General features: G+C 44.8%; 1 protein-coding gene across 12 annotated transcripts in view; it reads right to left on the minus strand.

Moving 5' to 3' along the window:
* GRIP1 (glutamate receptor interacting protein 1) overlaps nucleotides 1-22411 on the minus strand; it is a 352437-nt gene that overhangs the window by 78529 nt on the left and 251497 nt on the right. For 10 of the 12 annotated variants that reach the window (XM_077934690.1, XM_077934693.1, XM_028746447.2 and 7 more), the window contains exon 2: nucleotides 16275-16355. The exons of the other annotated variants lie outside the window; for them this stretch is intronic. In XM_077934690.1, coding sequence (XP_077790816.1) covers nucleotides 16275-16355 — 81 coding nt within the window. The remainder of the gene's footprint in view (nucleotides 1-16274; nucleotides 16356-22411) is intronic. 12 annotated transcript variants of the gene reach the window in all.

The raw sequence follows: 22411 nt of genomic DNA on the forward strand, positions 1-22411 counted from the left end.
ACACCACACTGGCTCTCTGTTTGCTCTGCTTTCCTTTGGTTCACATCGGTGAGGCTGAGAAGGAGGTCCTATTGTCTGGGCAGCCCAGGACCTCCTACCCAGGATCTCATCCCAAGGTGCTGCTAACAGAGCAGTTTGATAATAATAATAATTATTTATTATTTATACCCCACCCATCTGGCTGAGTTTCCCCAGCCACTCTGGGCGGCTTGACTTCACCTCCATCATCTCTCAAGACAGACGGATGCCAACAACAGACACACATTTTAGGAAAGGCCCTGGAGACACTTCAGGAAATGCAAGCTTTCAATAACCACCTAAAAGCAAAATGTTAGGTGCTACCCTAATTTTAATCCGAAGCTGATTCTAGAGAGCTGGAACGTAACACTGAAAGCCCCATTTTTACTTGGTATCAAGTGTACCACTACAGCATACAATCCTTTTAGGAACATCCTAAGGCAGTGTTTCCCAACCTTTTTTGGGCAAAGGCACACTTGTTTCATGAAAAAAATCTCGAGGCACACCACCATTACAGCCCCGTGACGTCAGCGCGCAGCGTCACGCCGGGAGGGACGCACGAAAGTGTAAGATTCAATTTTTTCCCCTCCCCCTTGCCTTCCTTCTGTGCCAACCGCCAAAAAGCCAAGAATCATGGGACCGCCGGCGGAGAGGGGGAGGGCGAGCGGAGGCAGCGGCGAGCCCCGTTCCTCCCCATCCGCCCCATTCCGTGCAAGGAGCGCGAACAGGTGTGAGAAGGGGGTCAAACCTGCGGGTCGGCGCCGGGGAACCTCCAAGCTTTGGGGGTGGGGGGGAGGAGGCAGCAAAGCGAGGCAGGAAGGAGAGCGCGGCTTGGCGAAGTACTCGGCGGCGAAGGCCAGCAGGTCCGGCAGCCGGTGCCGCAGCACCTCCACCGTGTAGCCCTGCAGCAGCTCAGTCAGACCTGGCGGGATCTCAATGCTCATCTTGTAGCCGAGGCGCGCGGGAGACTCAACGGACGGGCCCAGGAGAGAGAGAGAGAGAGACACGACGGAGAGAGAGCGGGAGTCCCTGCTCGCCGTCGCCACCGCTACAACTACTGTGGCGGTTGGTCGTGGTCGCCGCTGCCGCCGCCCACCTCTATCTATCTCTCCCCCTCAGCTTTCTACGCGGGCCTCGAGCCGGAGGTGGGGGGTGGCCGCCGCCGCTTTCTCCGCCTCCACGTCCTGCCTCCTCCTCCTCGAGCCCTCCGTCAGCCCTGAGGGAACTGCCGCGCTCGCGCCGCTGCTCTCTGACACGCGAGAAAGAGAAAGGAACGGAGCGGCGGGGTAGTCGGGGGAAGGAGGGGCCGGAATGGAAGCGCGAGGCGAGCTGCGCATGCCCAGCAGGAAGCGGCGGAGAACGCCACAGAGAGAGAGAGAGAGAAGCAAGGGAGGGCGGGGAGTGGGCGGGAACACGCTTCATGCGTCACAATAACGGACAAGAGGCGCTCGAGGGATAGATTAGTACCTAATTTGACTTTTACAAAAAAAAAAAAAAATCTTTCGAATTTTCCCCACGGCACACCAGGCAACATCTCGCGGCACACTAGTGTGCCGCGGAACAGTGGTTGGGAAACACTGTCCTAAGGAATGCAACAGCTGATCAGGAATATATATATATATATATATATATATATATATATATATATATATGCAGGTTTTGGTGTCCTCGGGTGTCTTCCCGTGTAAAAGTTGGGGTGTCTAGGCGACGTTTCGACGAGGTCTCACTCGTCATCTTCAGGCTGGTGCTTTCGGCTTCTTGTTACTGGAACAGAGCAGGATCTCAGTGTTTGAGTTCCTATAAATACTGTCGAGGAGGTGTGGTGTATAGCCTCCAATGTTCTGGGCAGAGAGGCAGTTCCCAGGCTAGTGTGCCTTTTCTTCTTTTGTTCCTTAATTGCTTGAGGGATATCTTGAGTGATTTCTTGAGTGATATCCTGAGTACCACTTAGGTGGGTCATTAGGTATGGATTAGTTGCTAAAGCCTTTGTGTCTTGACCTCTTGAACTTTGTGAAGAGTTTTTCTGAGAAGATGGCTGTATTGCATTTAGTTGTGCTCTGGCTTGGCTTCGTGTATAGGGGCGAGCTGTGGTTTTGTGGCCTGTGCCAGCCAGATCTGTGTAGGGATTGCAGGGGGGTGCAGCATCCGGAGGTGCCACCATGGTTTGGTTACTGGATGGTGTCTGTAATTTATCTGTGGAGAGGGTCTGGGTTTGGGTCTGGTGTGAAACACCCCCCAAAAACCGAGACACAGAAGAAAACAATGGCATGGCCCTCCTTCCTTATATCAAGGGCACTACAGATAAAATTAGCAAAATCCTCCATAAACACAATATCAAAACAGCCTTTTGCGCCAACCAAAAAATAGCCAATATCCTCAGAAACCCCAAGGATAAAATCCAGTTGGAAAACCAAGGGGTCTATGAAATACCCTGCAAAGTCTGCCCAGCCACGTACATTGGACAAACAAACAGACGAATAAATGCACGTATCGCAGAACACAAGAATGCCGTCAAAAAAGAAGAAAAAACTTCCTCTCTTTTCCAACACATGAAAGAAACAGGACACGAAATTAATTTTGCAGATTCCAAATTGCTCTCTAACATGGAACATCACCACAAGAGAATAATCATGGAAGCCATCGAGATAGAGAAACACCCTCACAACATGAACAAGCGTGACGACACATCCCGCTTGCCAGACATCTGGAAATTAGCCCTCCCCACAAAAACTGACACCAGATCCAGAGGCACACAGAACGCCATCACCAATCAACCACACCAGACCCAAACCCAGACCCTCTCCACAGATAAATTACAGACACCATCCAGTAACCAAACCATGGTGGCACCTCCGGATGCTGCACCCCCCTGCAATCCCTACACAGATCTGGCTGGCACAGGCCACAAAACCACAGCTCGCCCCTATACACGAAGCCAAGCCAGAGCACAACTAAATGCAATACAGCCATCTTCTCAGAAAAACTCTTCACAAAGTTCAAGAGGTCAAGACACAAAGGCTTTAGCAACTAATCCATACCTAATGACCCACCTAAGTGGTACTCAGGATATCACTCAAGAAATCACTCAAGATATCCCTCAAGCAATTAAGGAACAAAAGAAGAAAAGGCACACTAGCCTGGGAACTGCCTCTCTGCCCAGAACATTGGAGGCTATACACCACACCTCCTCGACAGTATTTATAGGAACTCAAACACTGAGATCCTGCTCTGTTCCAGTAACAAGAAGCCGAAAGCACCAGCCTGAAGATGACGAGTGAGACCTCGTCGAAACGTCGCCTAGACACCCCAACTTTTACACGGGAAGACACCCGAGGACACCAAAACCTGCATTCCTATACCCGTGAAAATCTACGAAAGCAAATATATATATATATATATATATATATATAGACAGAGCACCTTGTTCATATGTTTAAATCAATATATGGCAGCTGTTTCTGCATATATTTTTTAGGGTGGCATAGTTCGCAAATGACGGATTAGAGTTTTCTGTAATGAATAACATATGTCACATAAAATGACCCTCCAGTGTGAGAAAAGGGTATGTAGGGAATGCGACTTTCCAAAATGTTGAAGATAAATGCAAAGTATTATTGGCTTTCTCTTTTCAAGAAAAAAAAATATTTTTCAATTATGATCTAAATAAATTTCCAATTTTCAGCACTGATAATAGTACAGACTTTTTCATTTATTCTGATCAGTCCTTTGGTTTTTATACATCAGGGGTTTATTGACAATAAACCCTTTCCATATAAAAAGTAAGTAAAATATTTTTTGCTAGCGCACTTTTTGAACAACAAAGGAAAGCAATTAATAGGGACATAACATTACATGAAAATGATTTATGGCCTTCGGCTATCAAATACGTAGAGATGAGGATGACTGCACCAAATAAACAAAACCAATGGAGTTAATGATCTTGTTTATCATGGAGCTTGAAGGAACCTTTTCTAATTTCCTGCAACAAGTTAACTTTTTCCCCCAGTGCTATTCTAAACAAATTTCCAATTTTCAGCACTGATACCAGTAAAAATGATTTGTTGAGGGAACTATTTCTTTTCATCTGCTGTTTGGTTTTTATATATGGGAAGTTCATTGGCAATGAACAGTTAGTGTATAAAAAGGAAGTAAAATAGTAAATAAATAATATAATAAAAATGAATTTATATACTTGGGCTTGAAAAAAACTATCTTGCCTTCCTGTCTATTGTTTTTAGAGCTCTCTGGTAGAATCTGTATACTGTATAATAATTATAAATTATAAAATTCTTCTACATTCAGGTCACTTCAAATGTAGTACCAGACTACAGCAGGAAGGTGAAATTATGTCTTTAATTTGTTTGATGATTGGAAAAAATTGTTTGTCCCATTTGTGCTTCCAAACCTTCAGGATTGTCACTTTCAAGACAAAGCGTTCATGATAAACATGCAATGTATATTAAGCGATGGGAATTTCATGGAACATTTGTAGATAGTTGGCTACTTTGCTATATAGCAAAGTATCACTTATCCATCATTTTAAAAGTATTTTAAAATGTTTAACATGTTTGCCAGGAAATTACCAAACAAAATCAAATCTTCCACAGGAAATAAATATTAAAGTTTCAAAACTGAATCCATTTCCTTAGGGCAATACTTCTCACCCCTCCCCAAAATCAAATAAACCTAGTTTCTGTTAACGTATTAATAATCGTTAAACTTAACTAAAATAGTGGTTTCCCAACTGTGGTTCAGAAAACCTGAGGGTTCCTTGGAAAAAGCTCACCAAGTGTTCCTCAATGGAAAAACGACTTATGGTGGATAAGTGTCCCAGAAATGCAGATTGCCCTGCACTATCAAACCTTTCCCTGTGTCACGGTCCAGTTCATGGGCGGTAGAAGTCCCGGCTGAGGACGTCGGGGCCGGGGGCAAGATGGCAGGGTGGGAGCAGGAACGGGGATCCAGGAGTCAGGAAGCCAAGAGTCCGAGGGTCAGAGAGCTGGGAATCAAGAAGCCAAGGGTCTGAGGATCAGGAAGCAAGGAGTCACGAAATCAAAGGTCCGAGGATCAAGAAGCAAAGAGTCAAGGAGCCAAACAAAGCAAGGCAGGGAATGTGTTGCTGTGGCAAAGAGCAGAAGGGAAATGCTGACCTTATAACCCTTCCCAGCTCTTGCCACCAGGTGCTGTGAGTTACCAATCGGCCTCACCTGTGCCTTGCCTCTTCAGAACAAACTTAGGAAGGCCCCAGTCCTGCAAGGTCCTATTGGACACAGGGCCTGGCTCCTGCATGCATTCCTGACACCCTGCAATGCTCAACTGCAGGTGAGCGCACTAGAGCATTTGCATTAAAGCAGGCTGTGAAAATGGGACAGCAGTTTCAGCAAGGTTCTCAGGAAGCAGGTGACATTCTTCAAACCTTTGGCCTCAGGAGAGGGCATACCTTGATGAACAGTGACAGAGTTGACAGCAAATTTGTGTGTTGAGTGTGTGTGTGTGTTCTTGTTTTCCTTCCACCATCTGTGTTAACAGAGCTGCAAACCCACACATAGTATGCCACTATTTCCCCCCACAATGCCTCTACTGTCACTCCAAGGGCACCGCGGGGATAAAAACTATTGTGGTCCTCACTGGCCAGAAATATTTCCTAGTATGTCTTCCATGTACATGACCCCCATTTCTTTGGCTCAAGTGTCACACTGATAGCCATCCCTCTGAGGGACCCATGCCAGCAAGTGCACACACTGGCACACATCCATATACTCATATAGCATGCATATACAGAGAGAAGGGAGACACACACCTGCACACACCTACATACTCAACTCAGCCACGTTTTTGATCCCAGGGGAAGCAGTGGTGTAGGAGGGTCTCCTCCTGCTCCAGTCCTGAGGAGGAAAATCAGAGCTGCTTTTTTGCCTTTACAAATGGCCCGATCTTCCTCTGGTGCAGCTCTATTCTTAGAAGAGCAGAGAAACTTAGGAAACTCTCAAAGCTCTTCTAATAACAACGGCATGTCAGAGGGGAAAGATCTTTTGCAAAGCTGAAAAGAGGTGACATTACCCAACCGCATGCTTGTAAGACCAGTGAAGAGGGTGAAAACTTTCCACTCTGACAAGCACCATAAAATTGTTGGAAGGGTGCTGGGGGGGGGGCACCAGAAGTTGTTTGGGAGCAACCAATTGGCCATGGGTCATAGGTTAAGGTAAAGGGACCCCTGACCATTAGGTCCAGTCGTGGCCGACTCTGGGGTTGCGGCGCTCATCTCGCTTTATTGGACGAGGGAGCCGGCGTACAGCTTCCGGGTCACGTGGCCAGCATGGCTAACCTGCTTCTGGCGAACCAGAGAAGCACACGGAAACACCATTTACCTTCCTGATGGAGCTGTACCTATTTATCTACTTGCACTTTGATGTGCTTTCGAACTGCTAGGTTGGCAGGAGCAGGGACCGAGCAACGGGAGCTCACCCCGTCACGAGGATTCAAACTGCCGACCTTCTGATCGGCAAGTCCTAGGCTCTGTGGTTTAACCCACAGTGCCACCCATGTCCCAGGGTCATAGGTTAGCAATCCTTGATATTTTAAACAAAGCAAGTTAGGTGTAATAAGCTTAGACTTAGTTTCCTTTCTTTCAGAATACCATGCTTTCAAAAAACGACTAACAATTCTCAATAATAGGTCAACACTCCCACTTTCTAGTTCATTAGCTATCTTTCTATTCTGCCTCAGAAAACTACTTTACCTGTTAAAAGAAAAGTGCACCAGAACCTATTTAAGTTCTGACTCAGCAGCACAATCTTATGTGTGCTCAGAAGTAAAGATCACTGCATTCAATGGTTCTTTCTCCCAGGAAGATAGATATTACATTGCTGCATAAATCTCAGTTTTTAGAAGATGATGATACATTGCCCAATATCAGAACAATTGTTTTCTAGAACATTTTTATGTGACTAAATAGACTCGGACTGATAAAGTTGATCATGTGATATACGAGTATAATTTTTCCTGCAATATTTTCAAGGCATTAGAGCCAATAGAGCACAACAGGAATTTAAATCTAAGCTGTGTGATTAATTGCACTCTGTGATTTGACATTAGTAGCCAATCTTGCGGCACAGTAGGATGCTAGATTAAAACTGAATTGTGAATGAATCCTATCTTCCTGACCTTTGCAAATTTCTCCCAAGGAAAGGTTTTTACACTTTGAGGTCACTACTGACACCATCCTCTGTTTTAGATGGATGCTTTCATAAGAACTTTTCTATCTACTTGTGGAGCCCATGTTGCTAAATATTTACAACATTTATATATCTCACTGGGCTATCCCTGAAGAAGCACTGTTAAGTTGCTTGCCCAATTACTGGAGGGTCAAATCCATTGGCCGCATCCATAAAAACTTGATAATCTGTTTGCTAACAATAGCAAATAGAAGATTACTAAGAAAGTAGCAATTTTCTTCTAGGTTGCTATAAAATGTCAACCAAGTTTCCTTGCTATAGCCATCATGTAAATTGATGTCCTTGTTACTCTTTGTTTTAGATTACATTGTCACCTTGCTTTATATGTTTCTTGTTTGCTTGTCATGAGTTATAACTTAAATAAATGTGACCTATCTATAAAGGTTGAGCCAATAAAGCGTTTGACCTATTTAATATGACTTTTCACACTTTCCTTACAACCACAGTGACTGAGGCATCTTTGAGATCGTGTGGGGGAAATAATGAGGTCAAGCATGTAAGAAATGAATGGTGTTGCATCAGTTATAGCCCCATGGAAATTATTGCCCATGGACACACCAGTTTTGTTGGAAATGACAGTGTCTAAAGCTGAGACTCCAATACTTTGGCCACCTCATGAGAAGAGAAGACTCCCTGGAAAAGACCTTGATGTTGGGAAAGATGGAGGGCACAAGGAGAAGGGGACGACAGAGGACGAGATGGTTGGATAGTGTTCACGAAGCTACCAGCATGAGTCTGACCAAACTGCAGGAGGCAGTGGAAGACAGGAGTGCCTGGCGTGCTCTGGTCCATGGGGTCACAAAGAGTCGGACACGACTAAACAACAACAACAACAACAACAACAACAACAACAACAACAAAGATGGGCTCATAAATGCCTCGGTATTATTAAATATAAAATTCTGAAATTGCTGGGTGAGGGAGACTTGCATGCATAAAATAAGTAGTATGGTCCAGTGCGCAGAGAATTGTAAGAAGATTGTGGTTCATAGAATCATAGAGTTGGAATAGACCCCAAGGGCCATCGAGTCCAACCCCCTGCCAAGCAGGTTCATCTGTGATCTGGAGAGAATAGCAAGGAATGGGGGCAATTGGGAAGAGACTATGTATTCTGTTAAAGGTTGTAATAACTGGAATTAGAAAACAGGGGTGGTCAGAGAAAGATACTTCAGACTTCCATGGCTCAGATCTTTATCAGTCACTGACCAAGTCACTGCTATAATGGGATCATGACCTTATCTGAGTGATGAAGAGCATTAAATAGAGACCTTCAGCATAGCCACGTCTGAGGCTTTTCCTCCAGTTCCAGCTAGCTTCTGCTAGTGCGGACATCTGCACTAGGGCTCACATGCATAAAAGACAACTCCATGTTTCATCCTTCATTGATGAAGTCACAGGTGAAGATGGGCGTTTTGCACAACTGAAAAGCACTGTATCTGAAGCGAAGCTCAGTGATGCGAATGCAGTGTTTCTATGTTGGTTGCTATATACTAGCAAGTCAAAATTTGAAGCTGTGGTAATCAAGTAGTGAACATGCATTTAGGGAGAAGCTCTGTATCTGAGCTTTCCCCACAGCAGCTAGAATATTCATGAACATTTTACCCACTCTAGCATAGAAACCCCTTTCCCATTAATATTTGCTCACTCTTCCTTTACGCCATTGAATCCGGTTCTGTATTTTAGCATTTTCCTCCAATAAGTAGGACAGTAGGAAGCCAAATGGGAGCAGATGGAGCTGCAGATAAATAGACCAGGCAGAGCAAAAGCTATTGCAGTTCCATTACTGTATGTAGCCCAGGGCAGGAGAGGTAGGCTAAAAAAGGTTTTGCTTTGGCAAGGTCCCCAGAGTGAAGCCAGATTACATGGAGTAGGTCCTGTGAACTGGATAAGACTCTTAGAGCAGCCAGCAGGAAAGTTATTTATCACCATCTTTACATCAATAATTTCCTCACCTATCAAAACAACCATGTGCATAAAGTGCCTTCTACTATTTTTCTTTCCATAATTTAAGCAATCAAACTTCAAATTATCATAAATCTGCCATGATAAATACATTTTTCAATATATATATATTTGCAATGGCATGCCCTGTTTATTTATGGTGTCAGCAGTTTTCTCTGCTTCATTCAGACATAGAGGATTAGATTCAGAATGTACTTAGGCATTTCCCTAAATCTTTTCTAATTCAAGTAAGGCAGTTTTAAGCATGCACCCCAGTACTAATCTGAACAGGAGTAAGCTGTTTTGAACACAGACCAAAATTTTCTGACCCAAATAATCTGCCACATGGTGCCAGGGTGCATTAATTACTATAATATTGACTATGACACACAACATACAACAGGGAATTTCTCAGTTCTTGTTCTGTAGAGTACTCTCAAGGCATATACTTTAATCACAGAATTAATTTTGTCATTAAATTAAATGATAGGACTAAACAGTAATTCAGTTTTACAATGATAAACGATGCTCAGAGAGGGGATAAGCCTGACAAAAGTTTAAACTGCAATTTGGGTATAACCAACCTGTACGTAATTTTAATTAACTGCCTTTACTTTCATTAAATCTGCATATCCCTATGAAAGAATCAATCATTTGTTGACTTTGCACAGTGAGATAACAGGATGAAAGTGACAGGTATCCTCATGGCATGAATCACACACTAGCTGTTTAAAACAATAAAAATAAAAAGAGCACTACAGGAGAGTCTATACCCCATTCTTTGCACTCCCCCTGCAAACTGATTAAAAGAGGAGTGGAATTAACATGTAGCCTGTGAAATAATTCAAGGACTGCTAGTGCTATCAAGGCAGCTCCATTTCACTCTTCATTTCCCTGGTCCTATGTGGGAAGATGGTTTTATTTTATTTCTCAGCTACCTTTTCCCATAAGGTCCCAGGGCGAGTTACAACAGTATAAAAATACAGTACTAAAATCAGTTTTTTAAAATTGCAATCAGAACAACAGGGTCCATATACAGTGGTACCTCGGTTTACATACGCTTCAGGTTACAGACGCTTCAGGTTACAGACTCTGCTAACTCAGAAATAGTACCTCGGGTTAAGAACTTTGCTTCAGGATGATAACAGAAATCATGCTTTGGTGGTGCGGCGGCAGCAGGAGGCCCCATTAGCTAAGGTGGTGCTTCAGGTTAAGAACAGTTTCAGGTTAAGAATGGACCTCCGGAACGAATTAAGTACTTAACCCAAGGTACCACTGTATAGAAATTCTCTCTCTCTCTCTCCCCACACACACACTCCTGTTGTCATTATCAATCTATATCTATATCTATCTATCTATCTAATCTATCTATCTGTTGGAAGCCACCCACAGTGGCTGGGGCAAACCAGTCCAATGGGTGGGATATAAGTAATCAATTGTTGTTGTTGTATCTCATGTGTCAAAGGCAAAAGCAAAGAGGTACATCTTCAGCATATGATGAAACCTGTGCAATGAAGGTACTAGACACACCTCTGTGGCAATGAAATTCCAAAACTTAGCGGCTGCCACAGAGAATGCCCTCTCACGGGCTGCCACCCCCTGGACTCATAAGGTCGGTGGAACTACCAAGAAGGATCCTGTGGTAATCTCCTACAACAGGGATGACCAACAGGTCGATCGCGAACTACCAGTAGATCGCATGATCCTTAGTGATTGACCCTCCAAAACCAAAAGCTCAACAACTTTGACTCTTCCTCCCCAAAGAAAGCTCAAAAACCTTGGGTCTTCCTCCCCCCCAAAAAGCTCAACAACTACCAGTTTTGTTTTAGTGGGAGTAGATCGCAGTCTCTTGGAATCTGGACACCCCTGTCCTATGAGAACCCGTGGCTTAAATTGTCAAAAGATCTATAACCTTTCTACAGAAGTCCTAGCCATTTCCCCTTGTTTCGTGAGAGGGAGGAATGCAGTACTCCTCTAACCTACTTCACAACGCTTGCCATAACTTATAGAAGTAGTGCATAGCAAAGAAAAACCCAGAGAAATAGAAAGCTATTTCAAGGAAAAACTAAAGAGATCATCCACAGAACAATCTGTTTATAAATAGTATTGAAAGAGGCACTCGTTTTCACACATAGCTGCGTTATAAAATTGTACCTAGTTGTTTCCATGATAATTTGTGTTCATCGTTTCAAAATTCAGTATACGAATTACTGAAATGGAAATCACTTTAAGGGTCACCTAGCCTGATCCCAAAGCAAACAGAGGAAATCTGCTGCTGCAGTGTCTCTGAAAGGTCCAGAAAAACCTCCAACAACAAACCTCTGCCTGTTCTACAGTTACAGTTTTTAAGTACACTAGACATCATTTTGCCAGGCAAAAAATTTACCACTGGCAGGAAGACTCCAGCAAGCTACACATTTAGTTCGGACTAGCAATTTGAACAATGAAAAATCCACTATATATGCGGGTTTTATTTCAGTTATCGTTTATAATAGTCACTGTCAGACTGATCCAACACCAACATATCATTTTATTTTTTTAAAAAAGCTATAACGCATTACAACAGCTTATGGCAATTGTCAGGGAACTGCCATAGGCTTAGAGGCGAGAAATAGAAGGGCAGTTGTGTTACAGGGAGCTTCTGAAAATCTTGCGAAGCAGTTCCTCTTCCGGGGAAGAGGAAAGCCCCACCTCCAGTGGAGAAGAGGTGCAAGGACCAGAGGATGCTAGGAAGAGCCTTAACACCGAGCCTAAGCAAGCCGGAGAGGCAGGGAGCACGCCCCTGCCATCACCCATCCTTCGCAGTAGTCTGAGGCGCAGGGAGGAGCAGAAAAGGCTGGGGGTGATGAGACTTTTATGTTGGGGGAGGTACAAAAAAAGACCACTCCCGGATTCTGCTAGCGATTGAGCCAGACATAAACTTATGACACTCTTCACTGTAAATAGTTTGCACCAAAATAAAGCCTGTAAAAGAAAGGTTGGAGTCCTGCCTGGTTACTCTCGAGCAACTGCAACAGCCATCTGCAATGAATTCCACAATTGGATGACATACTCTGTGAAGTTGTTTGTCTGTCCTGCAAACCATTCAGTTTCATGGGATGCCTGAAATTTTACTGGTTTCCCACTATTTTGGATAGTTTCCTATCTGTAGTGTTTCCCCCTCCAGGGCTGAGTGAGTCCACTGTATAGCAGCCATCTCACCAGCATAGTGGCGGCTTGTCCCCTTGCCCTGTAGGATCATTGTACAGGATCACTCTTTGAATGTTGCAAAAGTTTCATGTACCCTGTAACCATTTCTTAAGTATTCTACTTACGGAAGATACACCATCTCCCTCATAGTTTTGGATGCACTTTTCCTCATCTTGTTTTTATTGGGCTGTATCCAATGCAGTTGTCTGATTAGCACAAGGATTTTTTGCTTCCACAATGAAACTGTCCCTTGCTCCCCTGTGCCCTCCCCAAATCTTCTCCAGAGTGTTGGAAGGGAAAACCCAGAAAAGATTTATGAGATGCCCGGGGAAGAGAGTGGGTGAAGTTTCATTGTGCAAGCAGAAATCCTTGTGCTGATGGAAGGAGACACAACACGTTCTCTCTTTTACATGTGGTGACACATAATATTTGAAGTAAGGGTGGAAGCACTATACATGCTGAATTGCTAGCCTCTCTGGCATGCTATTGGCTTTCTGTGCAACCTAATCAAATGATCTAGGCTTTGAGTGCTAATGTAATAGCATAGTAGCTAAAATCTTGCCTATGGTGGCCTTAGGGAAGCCTCCCTCCCACAACTGCAAAATGGGGTGGGGAGAAAATATTGACTTACCTTACATCATGGCTGTAAGAGCTGCAGCTAGTTAATGCATGTTAAGTGCTTCAAAAAGTTGAAAGCACTATGAAATGTTAAATATCATTATTATTCATGTGTTAGGACTGTTCAGCCATAAAAAAGAAAATCCAGCCTGAACGCAGAGTTGGACTAGAGTTTTCATGTCTCTAATCTATAATTAGATCTTATAGTTCTTAGATATTATGACATTTTTTAGCAGGAGACTATCAGTTCTGGAGGTAGTTTTTCCTCTCTTCAGTTTGTGCCCTCTAACAGTCCGATCAAACATTTGTCACTTAGGTTCCAGCTCTAGCCAGTTTTGCTGGTCCAATGCAAGGCATGTGGTTGGGCAATGGGTCAGGGAGGTGTGATCTATATGGCAAGCATAGGCAAGCTCGGCTCTCCAGATGTCTCGGGATTACAACTCCCATCATCCCTGACCACTGGTCCTGTTAGCTAGGGATGCTGGGAGTTGTAGTCCCAAAACATCTGGAGGGCCGAGTTTGCCTGTGCCTGCTATACTGTATGGCGTGACCTATTCTTCAGTACTACGGCAGCTCAGTAGCTGTTGTGCCTATAAGCATACATGCACGTTTATACACACACATATGTATGCTGGTGTAGCATAGTGGCTACTGAACTGCAAATCAGGAATCCCACAGTTTGAATCCCACCTCCACCATTAAGTGGCCAGGTATCCTTAGGCAAGCACACCTGCCTCAGCTTGAATTCAACCCATTTGTAATATGCAGGACAGTTGCAAGAATTGCAACCGAACACATACGCAGCACTTTCAAACACATGCTAAGTTGCTGTTATTACTAATCAATATTAAAACTGATTATTGCTACAAGGCCCTAAGCATCTCTAGTAAAATATTTCAGCTATTAATTCTGAAGGAAAAGCATGTCCCACCAATGCACACCCAGATTCAATCCCTGGCGGCTCCAGAGCAGGCTGGGAAGTTCTTGGAGAGCCAATCACTGCAATTCTGAGCTCAGGCAATAGTGATCTTGATGAATCAATGATCTGACTTGGTGCAAGGCAGCTTCCTATGTTTGCAGGGAATATCCACTGAAGGATAATACCCATAGAAGTGAATGTCTCTTTCGGGGGAAATCAAAGCCCATGTGGATAGGCTGCCAACAACCACTGACAGCAAGGGATGGTTGCTATGCACTATTCAGCCTCCTTGTCATCTCCAATTCATCTCTCCAAGTATCTGCAGAACTGGGTCAAATACAAAGGGATGTTGCTCTGTTTGGCTAAGGCTAGAATATCAGGATAAATATCTGCTTCTCTAAATACCTTCTGTTTTCTTAGGATGCTTCAGTGTTTATCAAAATCAGAGGTAATAATAAACTGATAATGAAACACATGCTTTTGCAGAAAGCTTCCTTGAAGCGGGAAGAATTCGGCTAAAAATGTCACAACGCTATAGAGTTATAAAATCACAGACTTTCTTTACAGCATAACATTTCTGGACAGCGTACATAAACAGCTTTATGGAAAGCAGCATTCGTTTTCTGCCTGCCTTAGTCACACAAGCATCATCTTCCCTCCCCTAAAAACCTCCAGTGGATCTGCAATAATACCCTCTCACATGTGTTTGATGCTGAAGGGGTGAATGCTCATTATTTTTGTTACTCTAGACTGAAGCTACATCAATGCTGTAACAGTGAGAGTTGTGAACAGCAGTGACACTGTGAGTTGACAGAGGAGTCTCCGTGTTTTGGATCAAAGGTCTCTTATTCCTCATAAAAGAGTCCTGCACTTCAAAGCATAAGAGTGACAAGAGGTTAAGACAGTGATAAGATCATGTGTTGTATCTCTCAGTGGTGGGGGTTATCTACCGATGACAGTCACTCGAAAGGCACTGAGTGAGCTACTAATGAAATGCTGAGCAATTTAGAAGCCGTGCTCCAAATATGCTGCTACCATATAACTTTACCTACAGGTGTCTGTCTGTGTGGTGATCACACAGGGCCCCCGGACGTTTGACGGTCTATTGACCCTGTGCCACCACTGTGATTGCTTTCTTCGCTGCCACCACCCCACTTCTCACGGGGACACACGTTGTAACATTAACAGATAATCAAGTTTATTTTTAAATGCAGGAACACGCGTATGGTTTCAGTTTATTTTTCTCTTGTCAGTTTCTTAAATCTTAGTTCCTAACAACTTCAAACTGAATTATTCCCAACTATCTATCTGACTCCACCTGACAATTCCTCTCACTCTCTCACAATACAACACTACCAACCCATACCTAATCCTCCCCCTTCCTTCTCCAACACCCAAGCCTCAACTGACTTTCAAAACCTCCCACTCTAACTTTTACTCCCCCCTTGCATTCTCACTGGCCAATCACATCACACCCATTTTAACCCTTTCATTATGACCCATCCTAGGAGGCAAACGCCACAGTCTGTCTTGATGGACCTGATGCCTATGCCTTCAACTCTCTAGAGCTGTGTAACATAGTCACTACCATTACCACTGACGTATGACAACTCTCAGTAGTGTGATTTAAGTGGCACAAATGCTGTGTCATCTGGAATACGCTAACAAGGACACATGAAGTGTGGCTGTCCTGCAGCATGACTACAAGGAAGATGGGAGTTTGCATGTTGTCTAGGTCATCTACCTGAATGTCTTGCCAAGCCTTGGTGATTATTCAGGAGGATAAGAAGAAGTGAGCATAATCAACTGGAATTTATGCATTCACAGGCAAAGCACCATCTTCTAAATTTGCCCAGAATGAACATTGTAAGGGTTTCAACTACTAGACTAGACAATCAATTGAAGATAGCACCAACAAGGCTATAAAACATGTTTCCTGGTGAAAGTAAGATGGTGTGTAATACGATTAAGATGCTTCAAACTATGGGACAATAATAATTGTGTGTGTGATATATAACTCCTGTGTAACATATAAAGTAGAGACTCACTCAACACCCCCTTGGTGATGTACGTGAGCTGCACACAGTCTCACATATCTCACTGCAGGGGATGTTTGCTTAATACGTAAGGCAGAAGAGAGAACACATGAATCATTTGTGCTTCCCTTGTCACTGCTTGTCAGTCCAAAGCCACCCTCAGAACAGTGCATAACCTAGGCAATTAGGAGCAGAAACTACACTTATAACTAATTCAAAGTGCTCTTCGCAAGAAGAGCAGAACACTTAATTAATTCAAAGAATCGCCTTCCCAAGAGTGATCTGAGAATTACTTGAAACTGGAAAATAGCAGTATACCTGGGATACTCTGCCTCCTTACAGCCAATGCTCCTTCGGGTGGTTTTGTCTGGTTTGCAGATTTAGTGTATGGACTCTCATCTGAAACACAGAAAATAATGACAATTTCAGATTCAAGGTGTGCCATATATTTCATCTGATTCCCCCAATGGATTATTCTGCTGCTTTGCAGAAAAAGAGAAAAAGACTTATTTTATTTAATGGGGCTAGAATTAGGAAACCACCACATTTCCATCAAATACTCGCTTCAGCAGCATTTGACATGTTGTTAATCTTTCAAAAGAATGAGTGTAAAGCAATAAATGTAAAGGTAGGAAGCCTAATAGGGGCCATGTATTCCTTGTAGTAACCCAAAATTACTGATCAACAATGGGCTTTTTCCCATGATGACCTCATTTGTATTTAATGTAAAACCAATCTGTGAGTTAATGCAAATTTCTGAGTTCTGGAGATGAGATGGTACTGATGTCCTGAACTGGCAGGACAGCATGGAGGAGAGGGGTGTAGCCATGACTGGGACACACCAAGGCAAGCTGAGCATGGAGAAGGAGAGGTTGGTGTAGAAAATACTCACAGGGTGACCAATGATGGCGAAGGGATGGGGGGTCAGTGTACAGGAACCAGAGCAGCAAGACCCATCACCACAGCCAGAGGAGCCCCTGTCTCCCAGAACATGGCAGTCTCTGAGGAGCAGCAGGAGGAACACTCTAGGAGGCTGAGGCAGACAAGGGCCCACAGCCCAGCTTCCTAGTTGGCCAGGTGGGGCTCGCTAGCTCTGGGAGGAGGTGTGTGATTCCTCAGCTGAAGTAGGCTGAGGGCAGGTGAGGGCCACCTGCCTCATCAAGCCCAGATGCTGCAATCTGCATGCAAAGTACAAAAGGGAAACAGAGCTGAGGGGCTGGGTCTGCTCAACTTCCCATGTTGGTTGGACCATGGCTTGGATGGTCCAGGGAGCTCTTTGGAGATGTGGCTTGTGTGGGACTGATGTCTAGGTGCCCTGGCTTCTAGATCAGCTGCTGAAGTGGGAACCTGGCCTGGCTGGACTTTGGACTTGTTAGCCCGCTGTTAGCATTGGCTGTGGAATTGTGCGTGCCAGTGGGACTTGCTGCCAGGGACCCGTGGTTCAGATCAACTGGAAGCCCAGTAGCTGGGAAACAGTTTAGGGGAGGTTTTTTTTTTAAAGGAAAACAGTGGGCAGGGCAAGGGTTAAAGATCATACATTCTTAAGTGCCCCATCCTTAAGTGGCTTTCTAGTTTTAAGTGGCCTCAGGCCCAGTGGCATGAATAGTGTGCAGTTTGGCTTGCAGTCCTCAGAGATGTACGTGAAAAAGAAACACATATATTGCAGATTGTGTAAACTTTTATGTTACATTACTCGCAGGCCCCTGACCTTTCATTTTAAAATCTTGCTCTTTTATTCAGTTACTGAAGCAGGATAATATACTTGTACAGCAGCTATGTTTCAGTAACAATAAGGGAATTCTTCTTTAAATTTGGGTGTGTGTCTGTGTCGGGATCTCCGCTCGGCCAAGCTGATAAAGCTCATATTCCGGAATCGCCCTCCCAACGAATAATTAACGACCTGAGCCTTTGATGAGGCTCCAAGGCACGTTCCCCCATTCAGCAGAGAATCCAAAACAGCATGCGGAAGTGATGAGATTTCTGGCTACATCGCTATGCTTTATTTCTTACTACGCAGACAGCAAAGAAATATACATTCTCTCCCTGTGAGAGCAGAGAGCAACTGAACAACCAAGGAACAAAGGAATCAGGAAACCACTAACGTCACATCCTGTCTCCCGTGAGACTTCCAACAGTCTGGACTGTCTCTGGAATGTAAACAGAGCCTTGTGACTCTATGCAGCTGCTCAGTGGCAAAACAGAAACTAACAGTCTGCCCTGCGGATAGGACCATACAGTGGCAGAGGAAGAGGTAGGGTGCCATCGCGGCTGCCCCCCCGCCCGCGCTGGGCACCACGCCCCCACAGGCGATGTGCCACACCCCCAGGATGCCTGCCACGCTCCCGGGACGTGTGTCAGCCCCGCCCCTTCCTGCTCTCCACCCCCCGTGCTGGAGCATGAAGCTCCGCCACTGGGACCACATCCCTTTAAATTCTGAAGGATCTATTTTTTAAAAGCTATTTAAGTCCAATCTCAGAATGGCTGGACAATGCTATACCAGGGGAGGTAGCATTGAGGCACCCTAACGCTGCCACAGAATACCAAGGATCAATACATTGTCTGAGCAACTGAATAGTGTTTAGACCACTTCCTCAATAAGCAGTAAAAAGAACAGAAAATTAGATTCCATTCTGGTTCTCAAGTAGCTCTTAACATACCATCAAATAAAGCTATTTGCATTTTTTTTCTTTGAACCTGAAGAACCAATTAGTTTTACCCATATGCATATTTACATGCTTTAAAAATAAGTGAATAAGGCTATCAAAGACTAAAGTTATCTCGGGTAACATCCCAAGATGCGGCAAAAAAAAAGCAGTAGTTTAATAATAATAAAAATTCTTTTGACTGGCCCACTTGAGGTTTCATTTCCATTTACTGATTTCAGTATTTATCACTTGTTACATATAGGTTTGATTTTAGAAATTACTTCAAAGTGGGAAGGCCATTCATTCTTATGCAACAGAGAAATGCGGCTTGGTGAGAATTATTTAAAATCACGCCCCAGATAAAAAGCTCCACAAAGGTTAATATAGCATTTCTCCCTTCTCATAACCATACTTCCTATACCATATCCCACTCAGGCAGAGTGTGTACGGTCTCACGTCACCACCTTACAAACAACCCTTGGTATATTTCCCACGGGTTCCAACACTTGGGCTGGATGGTATTAGGGGAGGTGCTCCTTGGGCCCAAAGTCATTCAGAGCTTAGTACACCAACAACACCATGAATTGGGATGCGGGTGGTGCTGTGGGTTACTCCACAGAGCCTAGGGCTTGCCGATCAGAAGGTCGGCGGTTTGAATCCCCACGACGGGGTGAGCTCCCGTTGCTCGGTCCCTTCTCCTGCCAACTTAGCAGTTCGAAAGCACGTCAAAGTGCAAGTAGATAAATAGGTACCGCTCCAGCGGATAGGTAAACGCTGTTTCCATGCGCTGCTCTGGTTTGCCAGAAGCGGCTTAGTCATGCTGGCCACATGACCCGGAAGTTGTACGCCGGCTCCCTTGGCCAATAAAACGAGATAAGTGCCGCAGCCCCAGAGTTGGTCATGACTGGACCTAATGGTTAGGGGTCCCTTTACCTTTACCTAACACCATGAATTGGTGCTGGAGCAGACTCTTGAGAGTCCCATGGACTGCAAGAAGATCAAACCTATCCATTCTTAAGGAAATCAGCCCTGAGTGCTCACTGGAAGGACAGATCGTGAAGCTGAGGCTCCAATACTTTGGCCACCCCATGAGAAGAGAAGACTCCCTGGAAAAGACCCTGATGTTGGGAAAGATGGAGGGCACAAGGAGAAGGGGACGACAGAGGACGAGATGGTTGGACAGTGTTCTTGAAGCTACAAACATGAGTCTGACCAAACTGCGGGAGGCAGTGGAAGACAGGAGTGCCTGGCGTGCTCTGGTCCATGGGGTCACGAAGCGTCGGACACGACTAAACGATTAAACAACAACAACACCATGAATTGGATCCATTAGCCTGCAGGCAAGCTAGAGCAGCATTTCGAAGACTGAAGTGAGATGATCTCCTCTTGCCATTCCATGCAGGAACTCAGCTGTTGCGTCCTGCACCAGCTGCATCTGCCTGCAAGGTTGCAGAGGGTCCTGGCTGGCAAATATTGGAAACAGAAGGCTGAATCAGACAGACTTTGGTCTGCTCCAGTTCATTATCCCTGCTACTACCACTACTACTTATTTATCACTTTTAAATCAACAGAAGTTAGATTCAGCCCTTCTCAACCTGTGGGTCCTCAGATGTTGTTGAACTACAACTCCCATCACCCCTAGCTAGCAAGGCCAGAGCTCAGGGATGATGGGAGTTGTAATCCAACAACATCTGGGGACCCACAGGTTGAAAACTGCTGGATTAGATGGATCACTAATGCCCATTTTTTAAAGAATTAGTAACTGAATGAATTTTCCAAAGTTGCCACTGACTCTTTAAAATGGTGAAGTTTGAAACCAAGTATCTTAGATCTACACCCATCTAGTCACTAGAACATGGATGGGGAACCTGTGGAACCCTCAGATGTTGATGGACTCTGACTTTCATCTGTCCCAGCCAACATGGCCAAAGGTGAGAATTGTTGTTGTTGTAGGTATCTGTCAGTCTCGAGAGAGGATGGACTGTGCCTCTGGAGGTTAGCAGCAGCTGGGGTGCAAGCCTAGGTAGCGTGTATGGAGGTCCTGGCTGCCCAGACAACAAGACCCTCCCTCTCAACCTCACAGATGTGATCCAAAGGAAAACAGAGCAATACCTTTGGCAGCAGCTTGGTTGCAGTAGTTGCCAGAAGGAGATGTGCAAGGTGCCGTCGAACCGTCTTAGGGATTCGACTCTGGATTTGTGTAGAGGTTATTCCTTAGCCTTTTCTTCTCCCAAATATATCCCACAAGGCAGCGGAGGTTTAGGGCCAGAGTTTTCCTTCTCCTAGATGGGCTACCTTCCTAGGTTGATGAGCCCTGTCTGCCCCTCGCTTCCCTGTGTAGCACGTGCAGAAACAGCCTTCTTGACCGTTGGTCCCACTATTGGTCTCATCCACTCAATCTGTCGAAGTCTGTCTTTGCATGCAGGAGACTTTCCTAATTCATCGAGGGTGACCCAGACCTGGTTTAGCTGGCCAGCCAAAGCCATTCCCAAGGTGTGGTCACTGTTGCATGCTGACAGCTTCTAGGAGCCACAGGTGACAGCTAAGTGCAGGATGAGAACCAAAGTTGGACCCCAGTATGAGCACAATGTGTTCCCCACCAAAGGTACTACCCCTCCCCTAACAACATCTGGAGGGCCACAGGGTCTTCAACCCTGCACTAGAACATACTGATTAGTGACAGTAATTGCCTAAGCAAACCAAATGTCCAGTCACCAAGGAACAAAATAATATTTATTTAGAGGAGCATGCACACACACACACACACACACACACACACACACACACAATATATATATAGTCAGTTTACCTCTCTCACTTCCAGAGGGCTCATACAGCAGGTGTCTACATCTACTACTACAGTGGGAATAATGTTTATTATGTATATGCGTTCCTTGAGCTGCATTCATTACATGAGTAGATTTTTTTTTTAATTTCCTTTGGCTGAGAGATTAGACAGCCTGTGATAAACAAACAATTTCCAGCAAGTCATTATGCTGTTCAGAGGCAACTGCTGTGCCAGCAATTCCCTTAACTCAGCGACTACAGAAAAAAGCTTTCTGTGCATCTACCTACAATTGCATTTTCCGCTGGTAGAAAGATATGAACAGAAGAATAACACTTCTGGATCTGGCTAGTAGTTGCCCATCTAGTCCAGCATCCTTTTCTCACAGTGGCCAAACAGATGCCCATAGGTAGTATGTGAGCAGGACTGGGCACAACAACACTATCCTCTCCTGCAGTTTCTAGCAACTAGAGTTCAGAAGCATACTGAACAGTACAGACATCACAGTTAGTAGCCATTGACAGCCTCATCCTCCATGAATTTATCTAATACTATTTTAAAGCCGGGATGCGGGTGGCGCTATGGGCTAAACCACCGAGCCTAGGACTTGCCGATCAGAAGGTCAGCGGTTCGAATCCCCGCAACGGAGTGAGCTCCTGTTGCTCGGTCCCTGCTCCTGCCAACCTAGCAGTTCAAAAGCACATCAAAGGGCAAGTAGATAAAGAGGTACCGCTCCAGCGGGAAGGTAAACAGCGTTTCCGTGCGCTGCTCTGGTTCGCCAGAAGAGGCTTAGTCAAGCTGGCCACATGACCCGGAAGCTGTACGCCGGCTCACTCGGCCAATAAAGGGAGATGAGCGCCGCAACCCCAGAGTCGGTCACGACTGGACCTAATGGTCAGGGGTCCCTTTACCTTTACTATTTCAAAGCCATACAAGTTGGTTGCCATCACTGCCTCAGTCATGGATGCTTTAGCTGGGATCCCTGAATTACAGGGGATGACCCCTGGGGATCTCTCCCAACTCTA

This window comes from Podarcis muralis, chromosome 10 (assembly GCF_964188315.1).
Source record: "Podarcis muralis chromosome 10, rPodMur119.hap1.1, whole genome shotgun sequence".
Classification (NCBI taxonomy): domain Eukaryota; kingdom Metazoa; phylum Chordata; class Lepidosauria; order Squamata; family Lacertidae; genus Podarcis; species Podarcis muralis.